The sequence below is a fragment of the Lithohypha guttulata genome (genome assembly GCF_036872675.1).
Source record: "Lithohypha guttulata strain CCFEE 5908 chromosome Unknown scaffold_2, whole genome shotgun sequence".
Taxonomy (NCBI): domain Eukaryota; kingdom Fungi; phylum Ascomycota; class Eurotiomycetes; order Chaetothyriales; family Trichomeriaceae; genus Lithohypha; species Lithohypha guttulata.
The window spans coordinates 1,208,989-1,232,414 of record NW_027042751.1 but is presented as its reverse complement, the minus strand read 5'-3'; the positions used below and the strand labels follow the sequence as shown (position 1 = coordinate 1,232,414).

General features: G+C 49.1%; 7 protein-coding genes across 7 annotated transcripts; 3 read left to right on the top strand and 4 right to left on the bottom strand.

The window, feature by feature from the left end:
• Positions 1–746: 746 nt before the first annotated feature.
• Positions 747–2,661, bottom strand: VAC8 (Vacuolar protein 8; the record flags this gene model as incomplete). Its single annotated transcript, XM_064896934.1, has 6 exons — positions 747–1,825; positions 1,871–2,116; positions 2,163–2,276; positions 2,325–2,445; positions 2,497–2,582; positions 2,631–2,661. The coding sequence occupies 6 exons, from the start codon at positions 2,659–2,661 to the stop codon at positions 747–749; spliced, it is 1,677 nt and encodes a 558-aa protein (XP_064755884.1).
• A 2,874-nt stretch (positions 2,662–5,535) lies between these two features.
• LTR64_002563 (uncharacterized protein) lies at positions 5,536–6,744 on the bottom strand (the record flags this gene model as incomplete). Its single annotated transcript, XM_064896933.1, has 2 exons — positions 5,536–6,173; positions 6,255–6,744. The coding sequence occupies 2 exons, from the start codon at positions 6,742–6,744 to the stop codon at positions 5,536–5,538; spliced, it is 1,128 nt and encodes a 375-aa protein (XP_064755883.1).
• A 313-nt stretch (positions 6,745–7,057) lies between these two features.
• On the top strand, positions 7,058–7,551 carry MRPL51 (39S ribosomal protein L51, mitochondrial; the record flags this gene model as incomplete). The annotated part of the gene is made up of 2 exons (XM_064896932.1): positions 7,058–7,096; positions 7,150–7,551. 2 exons carry the CDS (start codon positions 7,058–7,060, stop codon positions 7,549–7,551), a joined length of 441 nt encoding a protein of 146 aa, XP_064755882.1.
• An 876-nt stretch (positions 7,552–8,427) lies between these two features.
• On the bottom strand, positions 8,428–9,563 carry LTR64_002561 (uncharacterized protein; the record flags this gene model as incomplete). Its single annotated transcript, XM_064896931.1, has 2 exons — positions 8,428–8,595; positions 8,646–9,563. The coding sequence occupies 2 exons, from the start codon at positions 9,561–9,563 to the stop codon at positions 8,428–8,430; spliced, it is 1,086 nt and encodes a 361-aa protein (XP_064755881.1).
• Positions 9,564–10,326: 763 nt separating this feature from the next.
• On the bottom strand, positions 10,327–11,869 carry LTR64_002560 (uncharacterized protein; the record flags this gene model as incomplete). The annotated part of the gene is made up of 3 exons (XM_064896930.1): positions 10,327–10,772; positions 10,845–11,753; positions 11,806–11,869. The coding sequence occupies 3 exons, from the start codon at positions 11,867–11,869 to the stop codon at positions 10,327–10,329; spliced, it is 1,419 nt and encodes a 472-aa protein (XP_064755880.1).
• A 383-nt stretch (positions 11,870–12,252) lies between these two features.
• Positions 12,253–17,299, top strand: DNF3 (drs2 neo1 protein; the record flags this gene model as incomplete). The annotated part of the gene is made up of 4 exons (XM_064896929.1): positions 12,253–13,106; positions 13,195–15,688; positions 15,771–16,343; positions 16,478–17,299. 4 exons carry the CDS (start codon positions 12,253–12,255, stop codon positions 17,297–17,299), a joined length of 4,743 nt encoding a protein of 1,580 aa, XP_064755879.1.
• Positions 17,300–20,241: 2,942 nt separating this feature from the next.
• LTR64_002558 (uncharacterized protein) lies at positions 20,242–22,227 on the top strand (the record flags this gene model as incomplete). Its single annotated transcript, XM_064896928.1, has 3 exons — positions 20,242–20,576; positions 20,630–20,847; positions 20,900–22,227. The coding sequence occupies 3 exons, from the start codon at positions 20,242–20,244 to the stop codon at positions 22,225–22,227; spliced, it is 1,881 nt and encodes a 626-aa protein (XP_064755878.1).
• Between the last annotated feature and the right edge of the window lie 1,199 nt (positions 22,228–23,426).

Here is a 23,426-nt window from a genome sequence, read left to right as displayed (position 1 = left end):
GAACGCTGTAGCACCGATAAACTCTCCACAATGGCGCAGATTTGACCTTCGATAAGTTTTATTCAGCGAGGAATGGTTGAAGCAGGGCATGGTGTGCGAAGAATTTCAACATACACCCGGGTGCAATGGAAAGCGGAAGATGAACTTCAAATCAGCGCAAGCGTCTCCTTCACGCGAGTTCTGAGGAGCGGCCGCAATCTGTGCGTTGTGAGCGGCCATATGGTATGGAAGAGCTGCCGGATCGACGACCGCTCTGAAAGACCGGGGTGGATATACTTCCCTTAGTACAATGAGAGAGGTATCGGGCACACCTGCTGAAAATTCCTGATACGCAAATACATTCGGCCAAAAGCATTAGATTCATGAAGCATTATTTATACCGATACTGCCCTTGTCAAGCAGCAGAAGTGATGCAAGCCCAGAAGATAACTATCTTGTGCTCAAAGTCTAACAATTGATCAGACAACGTCTTCGAGGCCTAACCCAAAAGCAATCAATAAATCAGTCGAACCTCGATCCTCCGTTGTATGCAAGGCGAAGACTTGAGGTATACCTCAAACCTGCCCACATGTTGAGGAAGTTGAGTAGCCCATAACGCCCTCGCTATGATTTGACATGGTTGGTCGTTCCGCCACAAGTCCAGCACCAAAGCAGAAATATCCGTGATATCCATCCCATGGGTATAGCGTGTCCATTGTCCCCCCCAAAGCAAATCGTGTTCAACAAGCAAACGCAACTTTCAGACTTCAACCTTCCACCGTTTTATTAGGTCCCTTGCCGAGCAATTCGAGAGATTTCTGGGCCAAGGCAATAACTTCCCCCTCGCCCTCTTCATTATCTTCGTCATCTGATTCGACGTGTTTTTCCGCAATAGTCTTTACCATCTGTATAATGTCCTCAGACTTGGCCACTAGATTAACTAGCTTCTTGTCTTCTGACTCCAATAACTGTAACAGCGTCCAAATGGCGATGTGTTGGAATGTAGGATCTCCGCTCGCAAGGAACCGTTTGAGATAGCCATGTATGCCTCCGTTTGGCTCGGTCCAGTCTCGTACGAAGATTGAATAATCGCCTACTTTGGATGAAAGGTTTCCTAGAGCTGCAGCGCTATTTCCTTGCACTTCGATACTTTCAGAATCTGTCAGGGGTATCAGAACCTCGAAGACACCCAATTGCAGCAGCTGGCTCTTTAGCTCATCACTCAAGGCGAGCACTGCTATTGCTGCTGTCATTTCTGACTGAACACTGAGTGGAACTTCGAGAACAAGTTCTTTGCATTTTTGTACGGCACCTGCTTCAAGCACAAGTTGTTTATTTCGATCAGAGCTTGCAGCCAGATTTCTGAGCGTCGAGATGGCATGACACTGGATCTCTTCATTGTCTGTTGATCCAAGCAGGTCGACTAATGGCTTAAGAAAGCCTGCATCGATAATTGGCGATTCGTTGAGCGGATGAATTGAGATGTTTCGTATACAAGCGACTGCAGACAGAATCAGTGGAAGGTACGAAGATTGTAAAAGTCTCAGTAGTGGTGGCAAGCCTCGAGCACGGACGATCTCAAGCTGGTATTTTTCGTCGGAAGCAAGATTTCGTAGAGCCAAAGCAGCTTGGCATTGGACCTTCGGCGTACCACTGTCCATCAACTGAACGAGTGATTGCACTAGTTTTGATTCCGTCTGGGCAAGCTTTTTGCGATTAGACGCATCAACCGCAATGTTGCTGAGTGCGGTTGTGCAATAGTACTGCACATCCATGTCTGGGGATGAAAGTAGCTGAACCAGCACGGGAATAGCGCCGGCGTTAACGAGTTGCTGTCTATTGTCGTCTGTTCTATAGTCAGCTTCTGTGCGAAAAGATTCGTCAAGCATACCTGAATGTGTCATGTTCAGCAGAGCACCTGTGGCATTTCGCTGTACCCTCATATCTTTCGATTTTGCCAACCTCGTCAGTGGCCCAAGTGCTCCAGATCTTGCTATCCTTGCTTTGTTGTCTTCATGTGTTGCCAGGTTAGTTATGCACCCAACAGCGTTGCACTGGACTTCGACGTTGGGCGACATCATTTGTCTTATCAGTGGGGGCAGACCACCGAGCCTGACGATGTTGACTTTATTTTCAGCTAGAACGGATCAGTCGAAGATACAGTCATGCTATGGTGTACATACTGTTAACAGCAAGATTGCCTAGGGCTGCACTCGCGGCCCTTTGTACTTCGATGTCTGAATTTTGGAGGAGGAATAGGATAGGTTCTAGAGTATCTCTATCGACTTCTCGGACATCTAGCTTCGGTTCAGCCAACACTCTCCTATTCAAGTAGTCTCACTCACCTCGTTCGGTGATCTCAGCAAATGTCAGGCTAGCACTTCTTTGTAAATCGACATTGTCCGAATAGACAAGCGTGCTCAAGGCTCGAAGAGGTTCGCCAGAGAAGAAGTCTGTTTCAGCTCGCTAAATCTACATTAGCTCTTGTGTTCAGACTAAGGGGTTGTGTAGATATACATTCTCGAGGTAGGCTAGCAGTTCAGCGACAGCTTCACGCTCACTGTCTGCCAGCGCAGGCTCATACAGCCCATCCTTCTGTCGCCCTTCAACGATTTAGTAACGACGAAAGGATCGATCGGAAGGATTCTTACCCTTGCAGCAGGAGGATAATACGTTGCCCATCCTTAGGACAGTCCCGAAGGACGTATCCAGAAAATGGAAGGATCGTTTGTCGGGTCAGACAATGGGGTTTTGAGCGGTATCAGAGCCGAAACAGACACTCGGCTAGCAGCAGCAGCTTGAATGCCGAGAGCTTCTGTAGTATGCAGTAGCGAATATGCTGGATGGCCAAACGGTGTACATGTATCCTCGAGTTGTGTTTGTAATGTTATCGAGCAGGCGGTTGTGGATGCGGATGAAGTTCAAAGACGTGTCACAGCAAGCGGAGTAGCCGCGATGGACTCGATGTCGAGGATTGCAGGCAAGTAGTGGCTTGTGAGTCTACGCTACCAGAACTCTCGCAAGAGCGACGAATGGCGTAACCCAGAAAGAGCAGCGAGCATGAGGCCTGGCAATTGTGGCACAGTTTTTAGGGAAAGTTCTTGGTTTCGGTTTGGAAGATAGAGCTCCTTTATTGGTGCTAAGCTGTTTACTGGCTAGGCATCTCCACGCTGATGCAGGCCTGGACTGCGAGACGTCTCGTTTACCACTATCCTTTTCATGACTCGAGTAGACGATACTGCTCATCCAAGTATAAGAAACGTCTTATGGCTATTCGAGCACAACACCTGGCCTCACAAACAATAGACGAGGATCCTACTTGAGTATTGAGATGCTATTTTCAGAAGGCAGCCAGGTATCCTCCCTGGCCTCCGATTCAATCTATCCTGATGCGCTCGATTTTCACATGCTTTCAACGTCATCTTTGGGAGCTGAATATGTGCCGGTCCACAACAGACTTCAATCGAGACACCCGGCATGATGTTCGACCTTCTGCATTAGTACAAACTTCGAGGCTGGACGAAGGTGGTGTGCAAAGCTTCACTCACTCGGTGTCAGCAGGCACTTCTGAGAAGAGCCCTCGTGATGTGCGGCAGACAGTGTTGCTACTCGTCCCGTGCATTGGCTTCATATCAACTTCTCGCTATTTGCTTGGTAAAAATCTGGGTTTGTAAAAGTCAAGGCATATCTATTATTAACTCTATATGACAGTCTCTGGATTGAGCCCGTATACTGCCTGCAAAGGGTATCATCCATTATTACATCCGAACCATATCCTCATGTCCTAAACTCCAGTTCGCTGCGTTCCTGATGCTGTATTCCAACCTCTATCCTTCATGCTTCTCTGGCTTAGATGTAAACTTTCTCTCCACCAATAATAGTCTTGAACCTCTCGTATGAGCTTGGTCGTCGAGATGATGTTTGAGACGAGACGCTCTTCTTCTTTGGCGCAAGGGGAGCGAATATGCTGATCGGTTCCATTGGCTGCTCAACTGGCTTCAGCTCATCGAGAAAGCGCTGCCATTTGCTCTTCTTGTATACTGCTGGCTGTTGCTCTGCAATGGAGTGGGCAGAGGAAACCGAGCTTCGCTGGCTCTTGTCCATGCTGGTATTTGCGTATGTTGTTGCATCCATTGTGTTGTTGATGATTGGTATTGGAATTGTAGAGATGGAGACTTTGATTGGATGTATTCTTAGTCTTTGAGGTATTGCTTATGTGTTTGTTACTTGCTGTGCGGACGGTACAATACCCAAGTCGCTGAAGCGGGCCATCGCTTATATATCTTTCATTTAGCGAAAAGTCTTCGAATCTTTTCCTCACCATGGCATCCTGAATGCATGTCTCTGGGCGCAATTACGTGAACTGTAACTAATTCTGATGTACGCCCTTCTACGCAAAATCGATCAATATGTCAGATCGACCAATCCAAACGCGAGGCTCTACATGTCATGCCGCTAAAGGTAAGCACACACGCCCTCTGACCCATGCGTTTTGTTACTATGAATAATAGGGCGTCTGAACCTTCTCTTAACGATCAAACGCATGACAGGTGACGCCAACGTGCTCTCCACCACTAAGGAGCCGCAAATTTTTTCCACAAAATTTTGTATTGAATAAGCAAGCGAGAAATTGTTAAAGGGCGGACATGCGCTCTGCGTCATCTGGCATTGGACGAGAAATTTTTACTGGTCCATAGCAAGTAAAAATCCGAGGGAGCCATTACGTTTCGATTGCCTGGTTTTGAGCCATATCCTATGCCGTTGAAACAGAAATGTTCAAGGTTTCAGCAAGGTCATCGCGGTTATTGCAGGATCAAAATTGAGCTGTCCTCGAGGGCGGAAAAGGTGCTAGTAGAAACTCGATGTACATCCAATACTCGAGTGGTAGACTGGGGAGTGGCGAGGTTCTAACCACGCTGCTCACAGGTCAAAACTCAAGGAGTCGCTCCATCTGTACCGAAGTTGAATCAAGACATGGGCAGTCAGTCTCTGTTGTCTGAACGAAGGCGAGACATGCACAAAGCAGATGCCTTTCCCACCTCAACCAGCATTTCGGCAGCTCAGCAGATCGCGAAGAATAATATAATCATTTCATCTTGCTTTCCTGGTCTTACAAACGATACCTAATCTACAGACCTACCTTTGAATGTCTTCATTAGACATCATTGGTAGCATTTGAGTGACCGCATTCGCTGGCCATTGACTAGCAGCACATAATGTGTGGATTGACCACGTGGTGAAACCTCCCGACGAGGATGACTGGTGCTGCAACAAGGAAACAAGTGTGCTTCCCGTTTGTGCAAAAGGGCGCAGTATAGATGAAATGTCACCAACGCCTCTCGAGCTGCCATCTGCGAGATATACCGCAGCCATTACCTTGTCGTTGATGTTTGGTTACCTTGTTGAAAACATCGAACAGAACTGATACATGGAGAAGGAACTCATACCCACCAACATACCATATGTGAGTGTGAGTGCAACAAGTACGTAATACAGTAGTCGAAGAATGCTTGTCTGTGATTCGAGAAGTTGTGGTGAATCTCAGACATTATCTGGCTAGTATCGTCGTTTCGACCTCGGATCGTCGTATTGGTCGCCATCGTGCTGTCGTTTCCGGGAGCCATAGTCGTCGTCTCGTCTACCACCTCCGTATCTGTCGCGGTCATCGTAGCGTTCTCGGCCACCTCCGGATCCACCTCGGTCACCTCCTCGATCACGGCCACCACCATACCCACCTCCGCCACTGTAGCCATTTCTTCGATCGTCGTATCCTCCACCACCAGAGCCGCCTCGACCTCCAGGACCACTAGGTGCATTAGCAGGTGGACGACCACCGAATCCGCCGCTACCACCTTGGTATCCAATCCCACCTCTTCCGCCATACCCACCTCTATCCCCACCATGTCCGCCGCGATCGCCACCAAAGCCACCTCGATCGCCTCTGAAACCTCCTCGGAATCCGCCTCCGCGGCCACCTCGAAGGTCACCACGAAAGCCTCCTCGGAATTCTCCGCCGTAGCCTCCAGGGCCAGCGCCAAACACAGGCTTGGCAGGAGCTTGCTTGGTATATCCTCTTCCGCCAAGACCTCCGCCGAAGCGTCTTGGACGCCAGCCAGGGACAGATCTGCCTCGTTCGACATCGACTACACATCTTCTGTCCTTTATTCTTGGTGCTTCTGCATCTTTGTACGCAGCTAGATATACAATGTCAGTTCTGAACGCGCTTACCATTCACGCAAGTCATTGGGATAAGAAGAGACAGGGGAAGTCGTTACCTTTGAGATCTTTTTCCCTCTCGAAAACCACAAATGCATAACCGCGACTGGGCTTTTTCGGCTTCTCTGCATGCTCATCTCGCACAATCCGTATACGCTCAATTGGGCCGAACCTGCCAAATTCTCTTTCGAGATCGCTCTCTTTCACATCGTAGCTCAATCTGCCGACAAAAAGCGTTCTGAATGGGTCACCTTTGACTTTTGGATCCTCCTCAGGATTGTAGCCTTTAAACTTGTCGCCAGCCATTTCGGCCGCTTTTTGGCGCTTTTCATGGCGTATGCGATCGCGTTTCTGGAGCCAGGATTCTGTGGGTTCATAGTGGTCTTCCTCTTTGTACTGTTCTAGCTGTCCAAGCAAGGCACCGAGCCCACCTATTTGCGATGGCTTTGAGGCGCGCTCTTGAGGTGCATCATCTTGTGGAGGGATATATTTGACAGGCGGTCGAGGCTGGAAGAGGGCAAGCAAATTCGGTGGGAGTTTGTCAGTCATAGTTGTGCAGAGCCGTTCCCGTAGCGTGTAGATGTGTCCAGCGCGTTAAATATCGTGGGCAAGAAGTTGTGCAGATAGAGGAGAGTCAAATGAATGGACGTCGTCGATAGAATCTCGACGCTTGAAAGACCGATCTTAGTGAAATAGATTGTGATGATAGTCCTTGAACACAGGCGTCTCAATTCGAGAGGAGCCCTCCTCTCCCCCACAGCCTCGCGAGGCTGAACCATACCTGCGAGTCTATACTGACCTGTACCAGCGAACGAGTCTACACCTCCATATCAACTTTTGCACTCTTCTCAATCCGGGCGCGATGCCAGTAGAAGCCCTCAAGACCGTTGCTACGGCACGCGTAAGCATTATGCATCAATTAATTACCAACCATGTACTAACCTCAAACTACAGAACGGTGTCGGCGCATTCATTCTTCAATGTAAAAGGCTAGACTTCCACTACTGCGACTGGGCAGGCTCATCTCGAGGCATGAACAACTTCCTCGCATCATCGACGCAACCGAACAAGACCTCAGCTCTCCTATCACTGACCTCACGCTACCCATCCACTGAATTCCGCATCTCTCCTCGCCCGAACAAGCACCCAATCCTCAAGGCTTATTATATCAATGGCAACAGCAAGGCGGTGTGTGTGCGCAATCTTGAGCCTGCGCAGATCGTGCAGAAGGCCGAATTACTATTGCAAAATAGTGGGACGAAGAATAAGAAGATCAGAGGACGGAATGTGCTGTCAAGCAATGAGAACGTGAGAGGCATGTGGAGTGCACTACATGGAGGTATTACACAGATATAGTGCAGGCACGTCGATCGACGTTTGTCTGCGGCGAGTCACTCGAAGATCGATTCTGAAATTTGTCGCAATGGTTCAGCACGATACGGGTTGCATACTGTGGAAGGCGTTATACATTACCTGGATGTTGACCAGAGATATCCAAAATAAACAAGACCTGCTATCAGCCCAGCGAGGTGTTGGATAGGATCTTTCGTGGACTAATCTCAACATTACAACGATGCTCAAAACGAACGCAAATCGTTGAGATGGTGCCCTCGGTCGAGCTAGAGACGTGACGCTTGCGCTGGGCTGAGGCAAGCTTTTCCGACAGGACCACTGATTCATGTTAACCATGCATGCCTTGACCGAAAGGTACTCTATTCGATCACAGATTTTCTGCACAACGAATCCAGGGGTTTGCTGCTGTACCAATATCCACCTCCAACACTTCCTTCTGCTCTCTTGAGGTCCTCGATTGCTTCGCGATCCCAATACAGACTAGTCTCAAACTCTCCGTCAAAGAAGTCGTCGCGACTTTATCAGGAGAATTTGGATCAGAGGTTGCGTTGAAAGTCGGACCAAGGCACAGAATCAGTCAACAGGACAGGCACAATCGGATGGTTTAGTGGTGTGCAGGTTTGCAAGCAGTAACTTGACGGAATAAAGATATGTTCTGGCCACCGTACTTCAAGAGCACAGGGGAAATACTGTTGAGTCGTAGAGAGAGTATGCTCATTCAAGCAGAAATGTATTGTTCACTACGTGGGTATCTTGAAAGATCACAACCTTCCTGTTTCATCACGTTGCCGAGCTGGAAAAAGGTACGATATCAAGAATCGATCTGATTGCCTCCCAAAATATTTCGTCAACCGTTGAGCTATTACTTGCAATCAATGCTCACAGATAGATCTGGAACATGGCCGTCTTCCCTGTCAATCTAGTGCGACAGCCGTCTACCGAGCATTCCTTAAGTTCATCTAATTTGCGGTATTTAGTTTTTCTGCGATCTCGATCGTTGCCCTTTCTATAAGCAACACGCCGCGAAGCACATCCACCACAATATACCTGATACATTGTTAGTAGATGTTGAGGTTAACGCCAGAGATGAGACTTACGTGACCACATTTCTTAGATACCCATACTTGGGCCTTGATGTCTTCATCGTCTCCTGTGGCAAGTTCATCCTCGCAACCGACGCATACAAGCACGTCGCCATCCTCCTCGATATTTCTGGTGAATCCTTTTCTTGCCGCTGCAGGTGGTTTGTAATTGTCGGCAGGTCCAATATCAGCCCCAGGGTCATCAATCATAAACGCCGCTCCAGCATAATCTAGCTGGATATCGTCATAGTCTCCAAGCACGTCGATATCGTCGTATGTTGCCAAGTCCAATGGCTCCGGCACTTGGTTCCTCGGAAATCCAGCCATAATTCTGCCTACATGATCTATAAATCCAGTACCGCCAAACCCACCCAGTGCTGGCATGAAGGCTGGCCGTCGGTTAGCAAGAAAGTTGGTGAAGGGTCGAAACGAGTCAGCAAAAGTTTGAGCATTGGCTCTGTGTAGATTAGGTGCTCCTGGGGAGTGTAGACGTCTAGCGATCTCGTCGGGTACAGGCAGGACTGGTCTTCTAGGCGCCTGCCGTTCACTGACAAACTCCACATCTGAGTTGTGGTCTTCTTCTTCGTCCGTTTCGTCTTCGTCACCAGTCATGTCTATTATTTCCGGCAAACGTGAACGTAGGTTGGCCGCTCGAGACCGACTCTGCCTAGAAGGCGCCGATCTGCTTCGTGGTCGACTGCTAGTGGCCCGAGATGTGGCAGGGACGGACAAACTGAAGTCGCTTGGAGCGAAGGAAGGCGACCGTTGTCCCAAATTCGGTGGTGGATTCTGATTATCGTCCTCATCGTCGTCCTGCGTCAGATCGATCGTGGTGTGCTGCTCCGTCTGTGCAATTGCTGAGGAAGTCGGCCTTCTATAATCTAGCCCATCTCCAACATATCTTTGTGCAGCTTGAATCCGTGTGCTAGACATCTCTTGGGGTGGACTTGCGGTATGTGATGCGGAAAGAGTTGTTCGGCGACGCTTCGAAGGCGGAGGGGTTGTGCTTCGGCTTTGAGATCTTGTAATCTGATCATACGCACGCTACAACGAGATAGAGTCAGTCTACTTTCCCTTCCTCAGAACATTGTAGCCTTGTGGATCTGACGTACCTTTCTTGAAGCAGGACCAGCCCTATCACTCTCTTGAAGGTCATTCAGCGGCATGGTCCTGTGTTCCAGATTCCTGAGATCGTTCGTTTCTTGCGATTGTGGTTACAAAGGATGTGAAGCAGTTCTCATGTGGTCGGTGTACATTTCGTCATATGTGAGGAGAGAGTGTTGTAAATTGCATGTAGTAAGGTTCGAAGTTCGGGTACAGTGGCGCTTGAGTTGCCAACTTCGAATGCGGACCAGTAGTGAAGCGAGGAGACACGTGTGGCAATTGCCGTCGTCAAACTCGATACAGTACACTTTCGCCTGTGGATCATTCCTCTTTGTCAGCGATGGATTTAAGACCCTGCTAATTAATGCCTTGAAGACGTGAACAGAGGACTTCATTGAACAGCGAAGCAACCATGTTGTGCACCGATATCCGAAGCCGGGTCACCTGGACCAGAGTCATGCACGTAGGCACTACAAGAAAACCACCGAATTGCACGTGAGATGTTCCGAGCACAACTTGAATGCGAAAACTATCTATTACTAGTGGGAGTTACCCACGATGCGACAGTCATCCCAACTGTTTGACCCAGTCCTTATGCGCTAGAAAGTGCAGTGGTCAATCCTTGAGAATCAACACTTATTATGCTCTGAGCAGAATCTCCCCAGCCTAGGCCAACAGAGGACAAGGGTGCCGTGAATGGTTCAGACCACAACTTCGTCGACTTCGTGTATTGCTTGACAGTAATTCCAGCCGATCCACCAATGAGAAGGTATTGAGCGGTGTAATCCCAATCCAGGGAAGTGATATCGTGGCCGACTTCCAGTGTGTGAATTAGACCTTCAGCACCTGTCTTCCGGAGATCCCATATGCTAGCAGCCGTTGAGCCTTTCGTGGCAGTTGCCACCCAGGTTCCGTTCTCCGAGAAGCAAATCGCTGTAGCAGGAGCTCCAAGCTCGAAGACACCACCAACCGAGCCACTATTGACTTCGAAGATCTGCAATTGTCCATTTCGGCCACCTGTCGCCAACAAGTGGCCATCTGGATGAAATGAGGTGCACGTAATTTCTGTATAGGTTAGCATATACTCGGACTTTAGAAAGACACACCTACCTGAAGAAGCTTGTACTTGGGTAACTGATTGATTCTGTTTCAAGTCGTATATTGCGTACGTTTTGTCTGAGCTGACGGATGCCAGGATCTCACCCGATGGATGCAGAGACAAACCAGTGACTTGGCCTGTATGAGAACCAAAAGACGCAACTTCATCGCCGTTCTCGATGATCTTCACTTTGCCTGAAGAGGTACCGATAGCGATGCGCGAGCCCACCCAAGTCCCTGCCGTGATGGCATCAGCATTAGAGGCGACTGTGCTGACCGTGCCATCAGCTAGCGATATCGTGTAAGCTCCGCCGTGCCTGCTACCAATAATGGCTGTACTTTTGGACTTTCTGACTGACAAAAACGAAGGGTCTGAACAAGATGTCTCGACCGTCCTGACAGGCTTGAAAAGTGATATTGTGTCAGGGGTAGCCCATTCTGCTGGGACTGGTCGCTTGCGCCGGGTCTTCATCAGTTCTTGCTGTGTGCTGACAATCCTGGCTTGTACTGCATCAGGCAGAGGACGGCTGTCCACATGCATCGCATCTCCATTCGTACTCTGTGCTGCCGGGCCTGCCACATTAATGTTTCTCAACGCTTCTCTTGCTGTATCCCGTTCTTGTGTCAATCGCGCAATGACTCGGACGGCGGCATCGTTCTGGTACAGAGCTGTGCTAAGTTCTTGTCGTGTCTGAGCAAGATTTTGCTGAAGTGTGAAGACCTCTAGGGCAAGGGCATCCCATTCTTGTTGAAATGCGCCGAGCAGCGCTGGTATAGAAGTAAGCTCGGGCGGTCTTGGGCGGACAGTGTGGGCGCCTTGTATATCGAGTAGGTCTTCGGTGGTTAGAGGCGCACCCGTCGTTGGCTCTGTACCATTCTCAGAAATGTATGCTTCTATCAGTCTTTTCTCGTACACATTTCCTGCTTGAGTATTAGCTATTTGACGTGAAGCGCGACGGCTGGATGAGCGTACCACTTTTGCGCGATACAACAGGTTGCTGAGGCAGCTCACCACTGATACTGCATACTGTCGCCATCGTAGTTGTCTCTGAATTCTGGTGAGCGACCGCAGCACAATATTGCAGTCAAGCCATATTCGGAGCCTGCTGCTGCTTGACACTGAATTTTGGGAAAAGAATCCCAAGGCACTCAGGCAACATCTGTTCGCGCTATGTCGCATTGCTCGGATAATTTTCGGAGTTGCAGCACGTCTCGACCACGTCGGTGCACGTCACTCGAGAATGTTTGGCACAGCCTCGATACCAAGCCTTTCAAGCAAACGCGATGCGGATGAATATTCTATGCGATGATTCGCAAAGCATGCCTTTCGATGCCTTGGTCATCGATAGTGTGAAACATCCCAACGCAGCCTACAGTATACGTCTACACGACTTGAAGATGACAAGGTGTTTCCTGCTAGATGCGCAATGAAGCACGACCATACCAAACCGCACAATATACTTCTCGGGTGATGTCTGATAACAGGAACAATCAGAATGACCCCGAGGCAGCTGATGCAGGTCGTCCTGATGAACTGACGTATCATGCACAGTCTCGAGCTGCTGCAGGAAATGCCTTCACACAGGGCGGTGGTGAAGCATCTCCAAGGAACTCGAATCTTGAATCACAGTCTAATGCACGACTAACACAGCCGTCTCAACAGGTACAGACTCAGCTAGCAGGAAAAGCAAGAGTGCAGAATGTGGTCGCTCAGCCATCGGGGGTGTCGTTGCAAGCGCGAGATCGAGGCTACTCGCTGAGAAGAGCCTTGTTCGCCCATAACATCCAGAAGCAGAACGACGAACGCGGAAGTGTGCTGGAACTAACATCGTCCTCTTCAAGTCAGCAATACCCCCCGAGGGAAGATAAAAGTTCAAAGGGTCCCGCCGTCATAACCATCGAAGATGGAGACGGACGTGGCTCCGGGGCATCTCCCAGGACGGGCGTACTCCCCACCATTGAGACGAGGGACCGCTCGAGATGGCCGGCCAGACAAGGACAACACACGGCTGGCTTGCACATCGCGTTCAACGCTATAAAAGAATGGTTGGGCGGCAAGTTCGGCCCTATTCAACTACCCCCTACGGTGGACGGCAGACATGTGCAGGTCAATACACATAGCAAAGCCGGCCCGACTGACGAACGGACTGGCAAGCCGCACATCAACAACAGGATTCGGTCCTGTAAATACACAATCTGGAATTTCTTTCCTAAGCAACTAGTTGCGCAATTTGGCAAGCTTGCTAACTTCTACTTTCTTATCATATCTATCTTGTAGGTCTCGAACGTCTTATATCAGCATTTTCCGGATGGTGGAAGTAGCTCAAATTGGTACAGCACCTCAAAGCTAATGTGTTTACAGGCAGTTGATACCGGGCCTTTCAACCACGGGTTCTTTCACTACTTTGCTGCCGTTGCTGATATTCGTCGGCATTTCCATGGCTAAGGAGGGGTATGAGGATGTGCGCAGGAACAAATTCGACAAGGAGGAAAATGAGCGGCTGGTTCTTGTATTGAACGAGTCCTGCAGGAGCAACTTAAAGACGACTGGCATCCAAGATGATAGTTCGAATACGTCCTCTCATACCTCGACCAGAAAAAGCGACCTTTCCGGAGGACGCCTGGACGTCACTGAACCTAAACACCTGTTGTCATCGCCGCACGCCTCTGCCTGGACCAAGATCAAGTGGCAAGATCTCAATGTTGGCGACGTTGTCTTGCTGAAACGTGACGATCCAGTGCCAGCAGACATTGTTCTGTTGCAAACAGCCGGAACGGAAGGAACAGCACTCATTGAGACCAAAAGTTTAGACGGTGAAACTAGCCTCAAAACTAGAAAGCCTTTGGAAATAGTTTCCCAAAATTGTATCGGGGAGGATGCCATTGTTCGCTTGGAGGCCGATTTTGTCGTGGAAGATCCTAATCTCGACCTTTACAAGTTCGACGGCCGAGTCTCCGCAGCAGGCCAGAACTTTCCGCTTACCTCGAATGAGGTGGTGTATCGCGGATCTACCATTCGAAACACCCCATCAGCTATAGGTTTGATCGTATACTCGGGCGAGGAATGCAAAATCAGGATGAATGCGAACAAGAATCCTCGTGTCAAAGCTCCAACCCTCCAGGCGAAAGTGAACAGAGTCGTCATCATTGTTGCCAGTTTAGTGCTCTTCATTGCCATTATCCTCACCATAGGCTATGTATTCTGGAAGCGGACCACCGAAAACAAGAGCTGGTATCTACAGGAGGCAGACGTGCCCTTTGCGCACATACTAGTTGGATTTATCATAATGCTCAATACTATGTTGCCGTTGTCGTTATACGTCTCCCTGGAAATTGTCAAGGTGGCCCAGATGTTTATGATGAACGATTCCGACATGTATGACTCAACAACGGATATTCCTATGGAACCAAAGACTTCGACCCTGAATGAAGAGCTTGGTCAAGTTAGCTATATTTTCTCAGATAAAACAGGTACTTTGACCAACAACTCAATGAAATTCAGAAAGATGAGTATCGCCGGCACTGCCTGGTTGCATGATCATGACCTTCGAAAGGATATCAAGTCTGCTTCCGCAGATCTCAAAGGTCAAAAAGCGAGCAAAGATAAGGAGAAGAGTTATGTGAAAGGAATTCATCAAGGTGATTCGATGTCAGAGCAGGGTGCACACCAGCAAAATCTAGCAGCTCGATCCCTAAGGAAAGAAGAGTACACATCGACTGGCAAAACTGATGACCTGCTGTGCCATATCTGGCAACACCCTCAGAGCCCTTTCGCTCGCAAAGCGCGCTTCTTTATCCTGGCTTTGGCGTTGTGCCACACAGCTATTCCGGAGAAGACAACAGAGGGTGAAATCATTTATCAAGCAGCTAGTCCAGATGAAGTAGCTCTTGTAACTGCAGCGCAGGACCTTGGCTTTATAGTTACGGATCGTCAATCAGGCACTATCAGTGTCAGAATACTTGCACAGGAAGACGAGGAGGACGCCCTTGCTGAAACCTACCAGGTCCTAGATGTGATTGAGTTTTCCAGTATACGGAAGAGGATGTCCATACTGGTTAGGTTTCCAGATGATAGAATTTGCCTTTTCTGCAAAGGTGCTGATACTGTGGTTAGGCAACTCCTGGCCAAAGCCGACCTCGCCGCCAAGTATGTCGAGGATGTGCGACGAAGGACTGATGCGAGGAAAAGCCTGGAAGCGCAAATTGCGGTGCAACGTCGCAGTACTCAAATGAGCAGGAAGTCGCTCTCGAGGGGTATTCATCCTTCACTAATTGGTCGGCAAAGTAGTGTTTCGCTGGGGCGAAGACATTCTGTACGAGACAGTGTCGATATGTGGTTGAAGGATAGGGAAGGAGAAGCTGCACCGCCACGAAAGAGTGGCATTCACTACACACCTCGACCATCTCAAAGTGCCCCGGCACATGAGGCTACGCGGGGTACGCCCACCCAAAGCTCGTTCTCTGACGATGAGCTAGACAGTCTTGTTGAGAACCTCAATGACGATGATGTGTTTCAGCGATGCTTCAATCACATCGACGACTTCGCAACGGAAGGTCTTCGAACTTTGGTTTATGGACATAGATTTGTACCTGAAGACGAATACTGCGAATGGAAAGAGCTGTATCACGCTGCATCTACGAGTCTGACTGACCGCCAATTGAAGATTGAACAAGTGGCTGAGAGTATCGAGCGACAGCTTGAACTGACAGGCGCCACAGCCATCGAGGACAAGTTACAGGATGGTGTTCCTGATGCCATCGAACGTTTTCGGAGAGCGGGCATCAGGATATGGATGCTGACTGGAGACAAACGGGAGACTGCTATCAATATTGGTCATTCATGTCGGCTTATCAAGGTAAGTGCGCCATTTGTCTATTCTGGAGGCCGCCCGAACTATATGGCAGCCGAAACCAAAGTCCCGAGCTAACAGCATATAGGATTATTCGACAGTTATGGTCATAGACCAAGAAGCATCAGATCTAGCTTCTTGTCTGACTCAATTCGTATCTGATGTGCAGAGAGGCCATCTGGCACACACTGTTTGTGTCGTCGATGGACAAACACTTACAGCCATATCGTCAGATTTTGCGCTCAAAACATTGTTCACTGACTTGGTAATCATGGCCGACTCGGTTATTTGCTGCAGGGCGTCTCCGGCGCAAAAGGCCGACCTGGTCAAAACAATCAGAACTAGAGTGAAAGGCTCTGTGACGCTGGCCATCGGCGACGGTGCCAATGATGTCGCCATGCTACGCGAGGCACATCTTGGCATAGGCATCGCTGGAAAGGAAGGCCTTCAAGCAGCGAGGATGTCTGACTACTCGATCGGTCAATTTCGGTTCCTACTTAAGCTTTTGCTCGTTCATGGTCGCTGGAACTATATCAGAGTATGCAAGTACACCCTAGGCACGTTCTGGAAAGAGATGATTTTCTATCTTGTTCAGGCGACTTATCAAAGATGGAATGGCTTTACTGGAACCAGTCTGTATGAACCTTGGAGCTTGAGCATGGTAAGTGCTGACATAGTTTCCCACTCCTTCGCCTCTGCCTCGATCTCACCTCAGTTCTGTCTTTGTGCATGCTTTGTCCAACATCAGTTATCCCGTGTTTTCCTTTCGGTTATATAGCTAATCGAACATCTCAGTTTAACACCCTATTTACGAGTCTGCCTGTGATCTTTATGGGCGTCTTTGAGAAAGATCTAGCGCCATCTACCCTCCTGGCTGTACCGGAACTGTACAAAATCGGGCAGCAGAATCGAGGTTTCAACATACCACTATACTTCTGGTGGGCCTCGCTTGGTGCCGTGGAGGCGATGATCGTCTATTTCACCATGTTTAGTATCTACGGTGAGGCACTTTTTACGAGGGATAATCAGCTCTTTGCTATGGGAGCTTTGGCTTTCTCAGCCTGCGTGACATTGATCTCACTCAAGCTTCAATTCTTCGAGCTGCACAACAAGAGCGTCATGGCCGCGATTGCGATCTTCCTGTCGCTTGGAGGGTGGTGGTTATGGAATCTGATACTCTCAGAAGTCTACGACCCTGACAACCGGCTCTACAACGTTAACGGCGGCCTCGTTCACTCTTTCGGGACGAATGTCTTGTGGTGGATGACGCTCATTCTTATTGTTCTCGAAGTGAGCATTCTTGAGATACTGATCAAAGTTGTCAAGACCATATATTCTCCAAACGACGTCGAAGTTTTTCAAGTCTATGAACGTGATCCGGAAATTCGGAAGCGCTTCGAGGAGAGCAGTGCAGGACTGTTACAGCAAAGCTTGCCAGGAAAGACGAAAGAATCGAGCCTAGGTATTGCAAGAGAGGAAGAAGAACAAACAAAACGCGAAGCTGAAGTGCAAGATATCTTGGACAATCGCTTTCGGGCCATGGAGTCTACTACTGTAGGTGATGTGATGCCTCCTTTTGGTGGAATGCGTAAGAGAAACTCGTGGGCCCCCACGTGAGAGGTAAGGGGCTAGAGACGAGGACCTCACTAGAATGATACAGGGCGTCTTCTCGGGACTCTTTCCACAACCGTAGTACTGTTGAGAAAGGCACAATTCGGATTCGTGGACAAATGAAGGGTGCCTTCCTGAGACTATCTCATGACGACAAACATAACATTAATGAAAGGCCACGAGCTGCTCATGGGTGCCCTCCTGAGGGGGCTATCATTACAACATCATGTCGTGCTCAAGAATACACAAGATGACCGCTGATGCCCTCCCGAGAAGGTTATTCGAGCGTCAACGAGGTAAGCATTAATACTTGGCTAACCTGCTGTCCATCTTCACCTTCAATGGTCAGGCCTCCCAAGGCGTGCAGAACATTTACACGTCCTTTCAACCTTGAACTTCAACATGCAAGCCAGCGCCTTTGTCTAACCTCTTCTTGGAGGAACAGGCTCAGTTGCGCTACCATCCACAATATATCAAAACTGTCAGGTTCGAGACGGGAATTCTCGATCATAAACTTTACGATGGCCTCGACCTTGTGTTTTTTCCCCAGTGGCTTTCCTCGTTCGTGCAACTCTGCAGACAAACACGGAGTTGGTCTCACGCCATCAACTGTGGCACGTTTAACACTTGCCTAGTTCTGGCTTATCTGCCGACGTACGGTACCTGCAGTAGCGTAAAGGCAACTTGAAGGAGTACACGGTCCCTCAACAACCAATCAGCACTCTTTCCAAGCCGTTTCTTAGCCTGTATCGTCAGTGTTCCTGAGCTTGGCTCATCTAGGGTTGGTGCAGCATGCAAGCAACCTACGCTAGTGTCTTGTTGTTGTGGATCGCCTGGACTGTCGAACGACCAACTACTCCTATATTAGCACCAACAGCATCAGTATGCCATTATCTCTTGTTTGATCGAGACGCGACGAAGAGCATCATTCATGAAGCTTACCTCGCCGTAAACTGCTGCGAACGATCGCGTAATGGACGTGCATTGGCTGAATATGAACACAATGCGAAACGCGCTCTATCAGTTGAGTAATAGCGGTTGACGCTGTCGCTGTCTCCATCATCAACGCCAAGCAAAGTCGTGTCTCACCAGACTCCAGTCAATCGGTAGATGTGCCGTCATCTGTTGAAGGGCATTCACGTGCAAGCATAGGTATCGAAATATGCCTCTCACACCATCGATAATGTGTATGCTCCCATCAGAGAAAGCAACCGCTCTGGTGGATGCCCGTCGCTGATGCGCTTGAGAGCCAACACACAATGGCTTGCAGAATAACATGTCGTGTCAAATGCTGGCGGACTTTGACTGAACAAGCGCTGGAGACTCCTGATGAATGGCGTCAGATGCTTGGTACCCATAGCTTTGAGCGAATCAGATCGCATGAACGCGACAGACGTGCAAGTCCTGCGTTTTGAACATTATCGACAACCAATGATAGCTACTCTTGCAGCTGCTGCTATACTCGAGCACTGAGATCTAACTGTATGGTTCGTCAGCCCTGTTGAAGTCATGCTGCTATTGGTGTGATCGTACCTCTCAGTTTTCTTGCTTGGTCCTACAAATGGCAAGATCGGTCAAATTTCGAAATTCTCGAAGAAGCATTGAATATTCGATGAGGCTCCGGCATGCGTTGATCAATACGAACTATAGTTCGATGCGTACAGACGTCATCGCGCAATCATTGCCCCTAGAGGACACGCTTCTTCTCGCCTTCTTCACTTGTTAACCACTGGCGTGAGCCCAGAGACACAATGGGTCAGGGGCACGCCAGAGAATTTGCCACGTCTATAAGTCGATACACATAGGCCATGTCCGCATGGAGAAAAGTGATCGCTCTGGTGGACGCCCGTACATGCAAAAGTATACCCGGATCGTGGTTCCGATCACCGCGTGATAAGCACAGATTTGCGTCAATAAGGAATATTACCAAAGGTATAATTTGCATGCCCATCCGTGCATACCTCATCGTGTAGATATGCAACGTCAAGTCATTGGATCAGCACAAAGCATCGTCGGCCTTGTGATTGAAAATGTTACTATTCGATGCCTGACCTGCTTGTCTGTGCCTCGAACCAGAAACGTAGAAGTTTCGCTGAAAGCTACTTCAACAACCATGTCTCTTGCTAGAGGAGAAAGCCGCGCTTTTGCCTTACCCATCCTTGCACAGCATAGCGTAGAACATGCATGACAAGCTCAGAACTCAAAGAGCAGTTTAGCTCAGAAATCAGGAGTCGAGGGAGTTTCTCCATAGTCGAAACAGGACAAGCCAGGAACCGATCCACCGATAGTGGATTCAGAGTCGAGCCCATTGGTGAGCTTTTTTCTCCGCTATCCATTTTTATCGCGGTACCTTGCTGATTTGTGATTCGCGCTGGGGCTTGCAAAGCATCCTCCCATCGATTTAGCCTCTAACACACCCGGGAGCCTTTATGGCAAGTGTCCATGCAGACCAGGTCAGGCTATCGATGCGCCCACACGGTCCTCGCCCCTTCGCTGGGTACCTCGATTCACGTTCTCCTCATCGTCGCTTCCCTTTTACCTTCCCAAGTCTCATCATCTCGACGTTGTGTATCTTGTTTCTCTTTTTTCTTGATGTCATTCATTTACTGACCCTCATTCTTTCGTTCTTTCTGCTTTAGCAATACAAGGATACGCCTTTCACTCTCTCAAGGCTATCCAACTACGTTCTTTTTACTCGTGCCGGCAGTCGAATAGACCAACAGATACGGTTCTCGACTCCTTGGACTGCAATTGACTCGCTGTCCAAATACTCACCTGATCGATCCAGTGCTGCTCAGGTCAGCCTGCTGCTCACATCATATCACCCTCGGTAACCACGATACTACTCGAGACAGCCCTTTGTGGCATTACGTTCGCTTCCTATCCCTCAACACGAGGCAATATACAACTTGTAGTTCGACCCCAAGCAAATACATCAGCTCTTCAACATGAGTGAGCCTACCATTCTCGAAGAGAGCTTGTCGATTGACGACACGCCCTCTCCGGCTGGATCGCACGACCACTCTACCCCAAACACTTCTAATGCAAGCGACTCGGCAAACTCTTTGACGAATCCGAATAGCGCTTCCCGACGTCCTCCACGCAAGAGCACTTTGACGCAACAGCAGAAGAACCAGAAGAGGCAGAGAGCAACTCAGGATCAACTGGTCACCCTCGAACACGAGTTTGCCAAAAACCCTACTCCTACTGCAGCCACACGGGAAAGGATTGCCAACGACATCAACATGACCGAGAGATCGGTCCAGATCTGGTTCCAGAACAGGTATACTGCGGCTTCCAGCTATAAGAAAAGAGTGAAAGCTAACTTTGACGTAGCCGACGACGAGCCAAGATAAAGATGGTCGCCAAGAAGGGCATGGACAGTATAGACGATCTGGATCATATGCCGGATTCTATGCGCCAGTTCCTAGCCATTCAAGCTATGCGTGAAGGCAAACCATTTCCTCCTCATCTCATGGGTCTACCAGGCCAGCCAGTCAGCTATGGTACTGGCAGCATGATGATGGGTGGTGATGCCAACTCCGGCAAAGTTGGTGAGTAGTCCTTGTTACAGTAGCCATTCTACGTCGCTAACAGATTCTGTAGTCATACACCATTTTACTTGTCGATCGCTAACTATTGGTAACTGGCGAAGAGTTGGTCAAAATGCTATGGACCTTGTCATCTTCTATTCTCCTGACAAGGCATGCATCACGTACTACATCAACAATGATTCTGCTGGGTACAAGATCGAGTTCCCGTTCGCCTTCATCAAAGACATTACGCTAGAATCTGGCGACGCACAACCACCTGCAAATGGTGCTTCTCCCAGAGCTGGCGGCCTTGTCATTCAGCTTACTCGTCCACCCAACTTTTTCATGGACTCATCCGGTTCAGGAGGATTCTACCAATGCGGTGATTTCACTGAGGATCAGCAAGCCTCGCAAATTCTGACACATCATCTCGGTGGTCACCCCAAAGTGCTAAGTGGACAACTTGCTAAGCTGGTCTCGCTAGAGACCTATCAGAACAGGCACAATCCTTTCGACTTGCATGCAATGCCAGCATCTGCCCCTGTATCACCGACTATGGGCATTCCACGACCAGCTTCACAACCGAATGTACACTTCGCTCGCCCACATCCGCCGCATATGGGTATGTTCCAAGAGCAGAGCTTTCCAGGTCATGTTGGTCTTCATCCTGGTCGTATGCATGGCGGGCACAAGCGACAGAGGAGTAGATCTGTGCCTGTTGCAATCGACTTCTCGATGCTCCATGGTTCGATGCCAACATTCCATATTCAACATCCCTCACCTCAGGAGTTCCATCCTCCACAGCCTTCATTCTTCCATCCTATGCCACAGCATCCGGGACAGCCACTGGGCCCCAATCTACAAATTGACACATCTGCTGGATATGGTATGGACATGCGCCAAATGCCAATGTCCGCCACCACTGCCACGACTTCCGAATTTGCAAGCCCTGGCTTCTTCCCCAGTCACCCTCACCAGCCATCTATGCCACAACCAGCTGCAGATTTCAACGTATCTTTCCATGGACCATTCTTGTCGCCGTCCCCAATGGTAGACCCATCCCACATGATTCCACCCTCACATACTCCCCTGTCGCACGTCAGCCACCCAGAACCTCAGATTGCCAACAACTCCCCACCGATGGACAGTATTCACCGAAGTGCATCAGCAGATATGTTCTCAAGAAGTCATGATCATCAAAGCATGCACGACGAAAGTCTCATGCTCAGTGAAATGTACTCGAAACAGAACCTCAACATGCCGATGCCTAGTCCTGCTTTTGATGAGAATGGCATGCTAGCTATGCATGACATGCATGACTTTCACACACCACGAGAGTACATGGACATGCCCATGACACCTTTCACTATCGATCCAAATAGCTTGGGGATGACCCACTGATCAAATATGTTACGACTTGATGCCTCATTCAAACAAAAATCTAATATCCTCCCTGACCGGGCAGCAACAAGCCACTACAAGCCTAAGATCGCTGTCGTGGGCACCCATCATATTTCCCTTCTTATGGCCGAGATTGCCATTCATCTGCTAGGCGTTGATTGCCTTCTATTTTGCAAAATATACAAGTTCTTACTTTACGCGTTTATGTATTGGAAACGAGTTTCATCCTTGCGTCATCTACTAGGCTTTGAATTTCATGGAGCGAGGTGGAATCTAATTCATGGTTGGCATGGTTCTGTCCAGCTGCAGAACGTGGCTAGCTACAAGCATGTGCTATTGGGGGTGGTCAACAACAGTCTATACATGTGTCGTGGTGTTGACCTGCTTGAAGTATGGCCGGCATAGCGGTGCAGGGTTGAGCAGAGAAGCTTGCACCTGGGCGTCGATTGTGTCGAGCGAGCAGAAAACGTTCGCAAAGACTTTACTGTATTGTTTCCCCTGAAGTCAGGCGAACTAAAGCGCAGTGAAACAAGTGATATGTGGACATCACTGATAAGAGTGGATGTAGCGGTAGAAGCACATGCGAAGCTGTTTCCTCGAGGCAGCTTGCGTATGTGAAGAATGAGAGAATAAAACTTGTTCAACCCTTTCGCATTTATGCTAGCCTATACATCTACTTCAGTTCCTCCCTTGCATTCAATCTCTACTGTTCTGAGTATCTTGTACTAGAGCTGAAATCTGCTCCAAACTACAAGTCTTCTACCAGCCCCCTTGGCCCTCGAAACATGAACGTGCACCGTAACTAATTGCAGCATCCATTGATGCCTATTCTTTCACGTTGGGATATGTCGTTGTTATAGCCCAGTGTATTTCTCTACACACACCAATGTAGCAACATCCTTCAGTACAGATACCATCCGTGATTGCAACGCTCGTGTCGATCGTCCTCTCCAATAGCCTGATCGCAGGCATCTTCGCCCTGAGCTCGGTTGTCACCCCATCTTCCATCGTAGAGTATTGTCGAGGCTTTGCAGAGCTCAACAGCCCGGTAGCTGTACTGCTCTGACTGCTTGGCCTCCAGACCATCATCGACTGAGAGATCTGGAAGCGACTCAGCTTGCTTTGGTTTGCATATACCCGGGAGGACACCTTTGATGGCTGCCAGGTGCCTGGATTGTTACAGCCTTGCCTGCAATTGT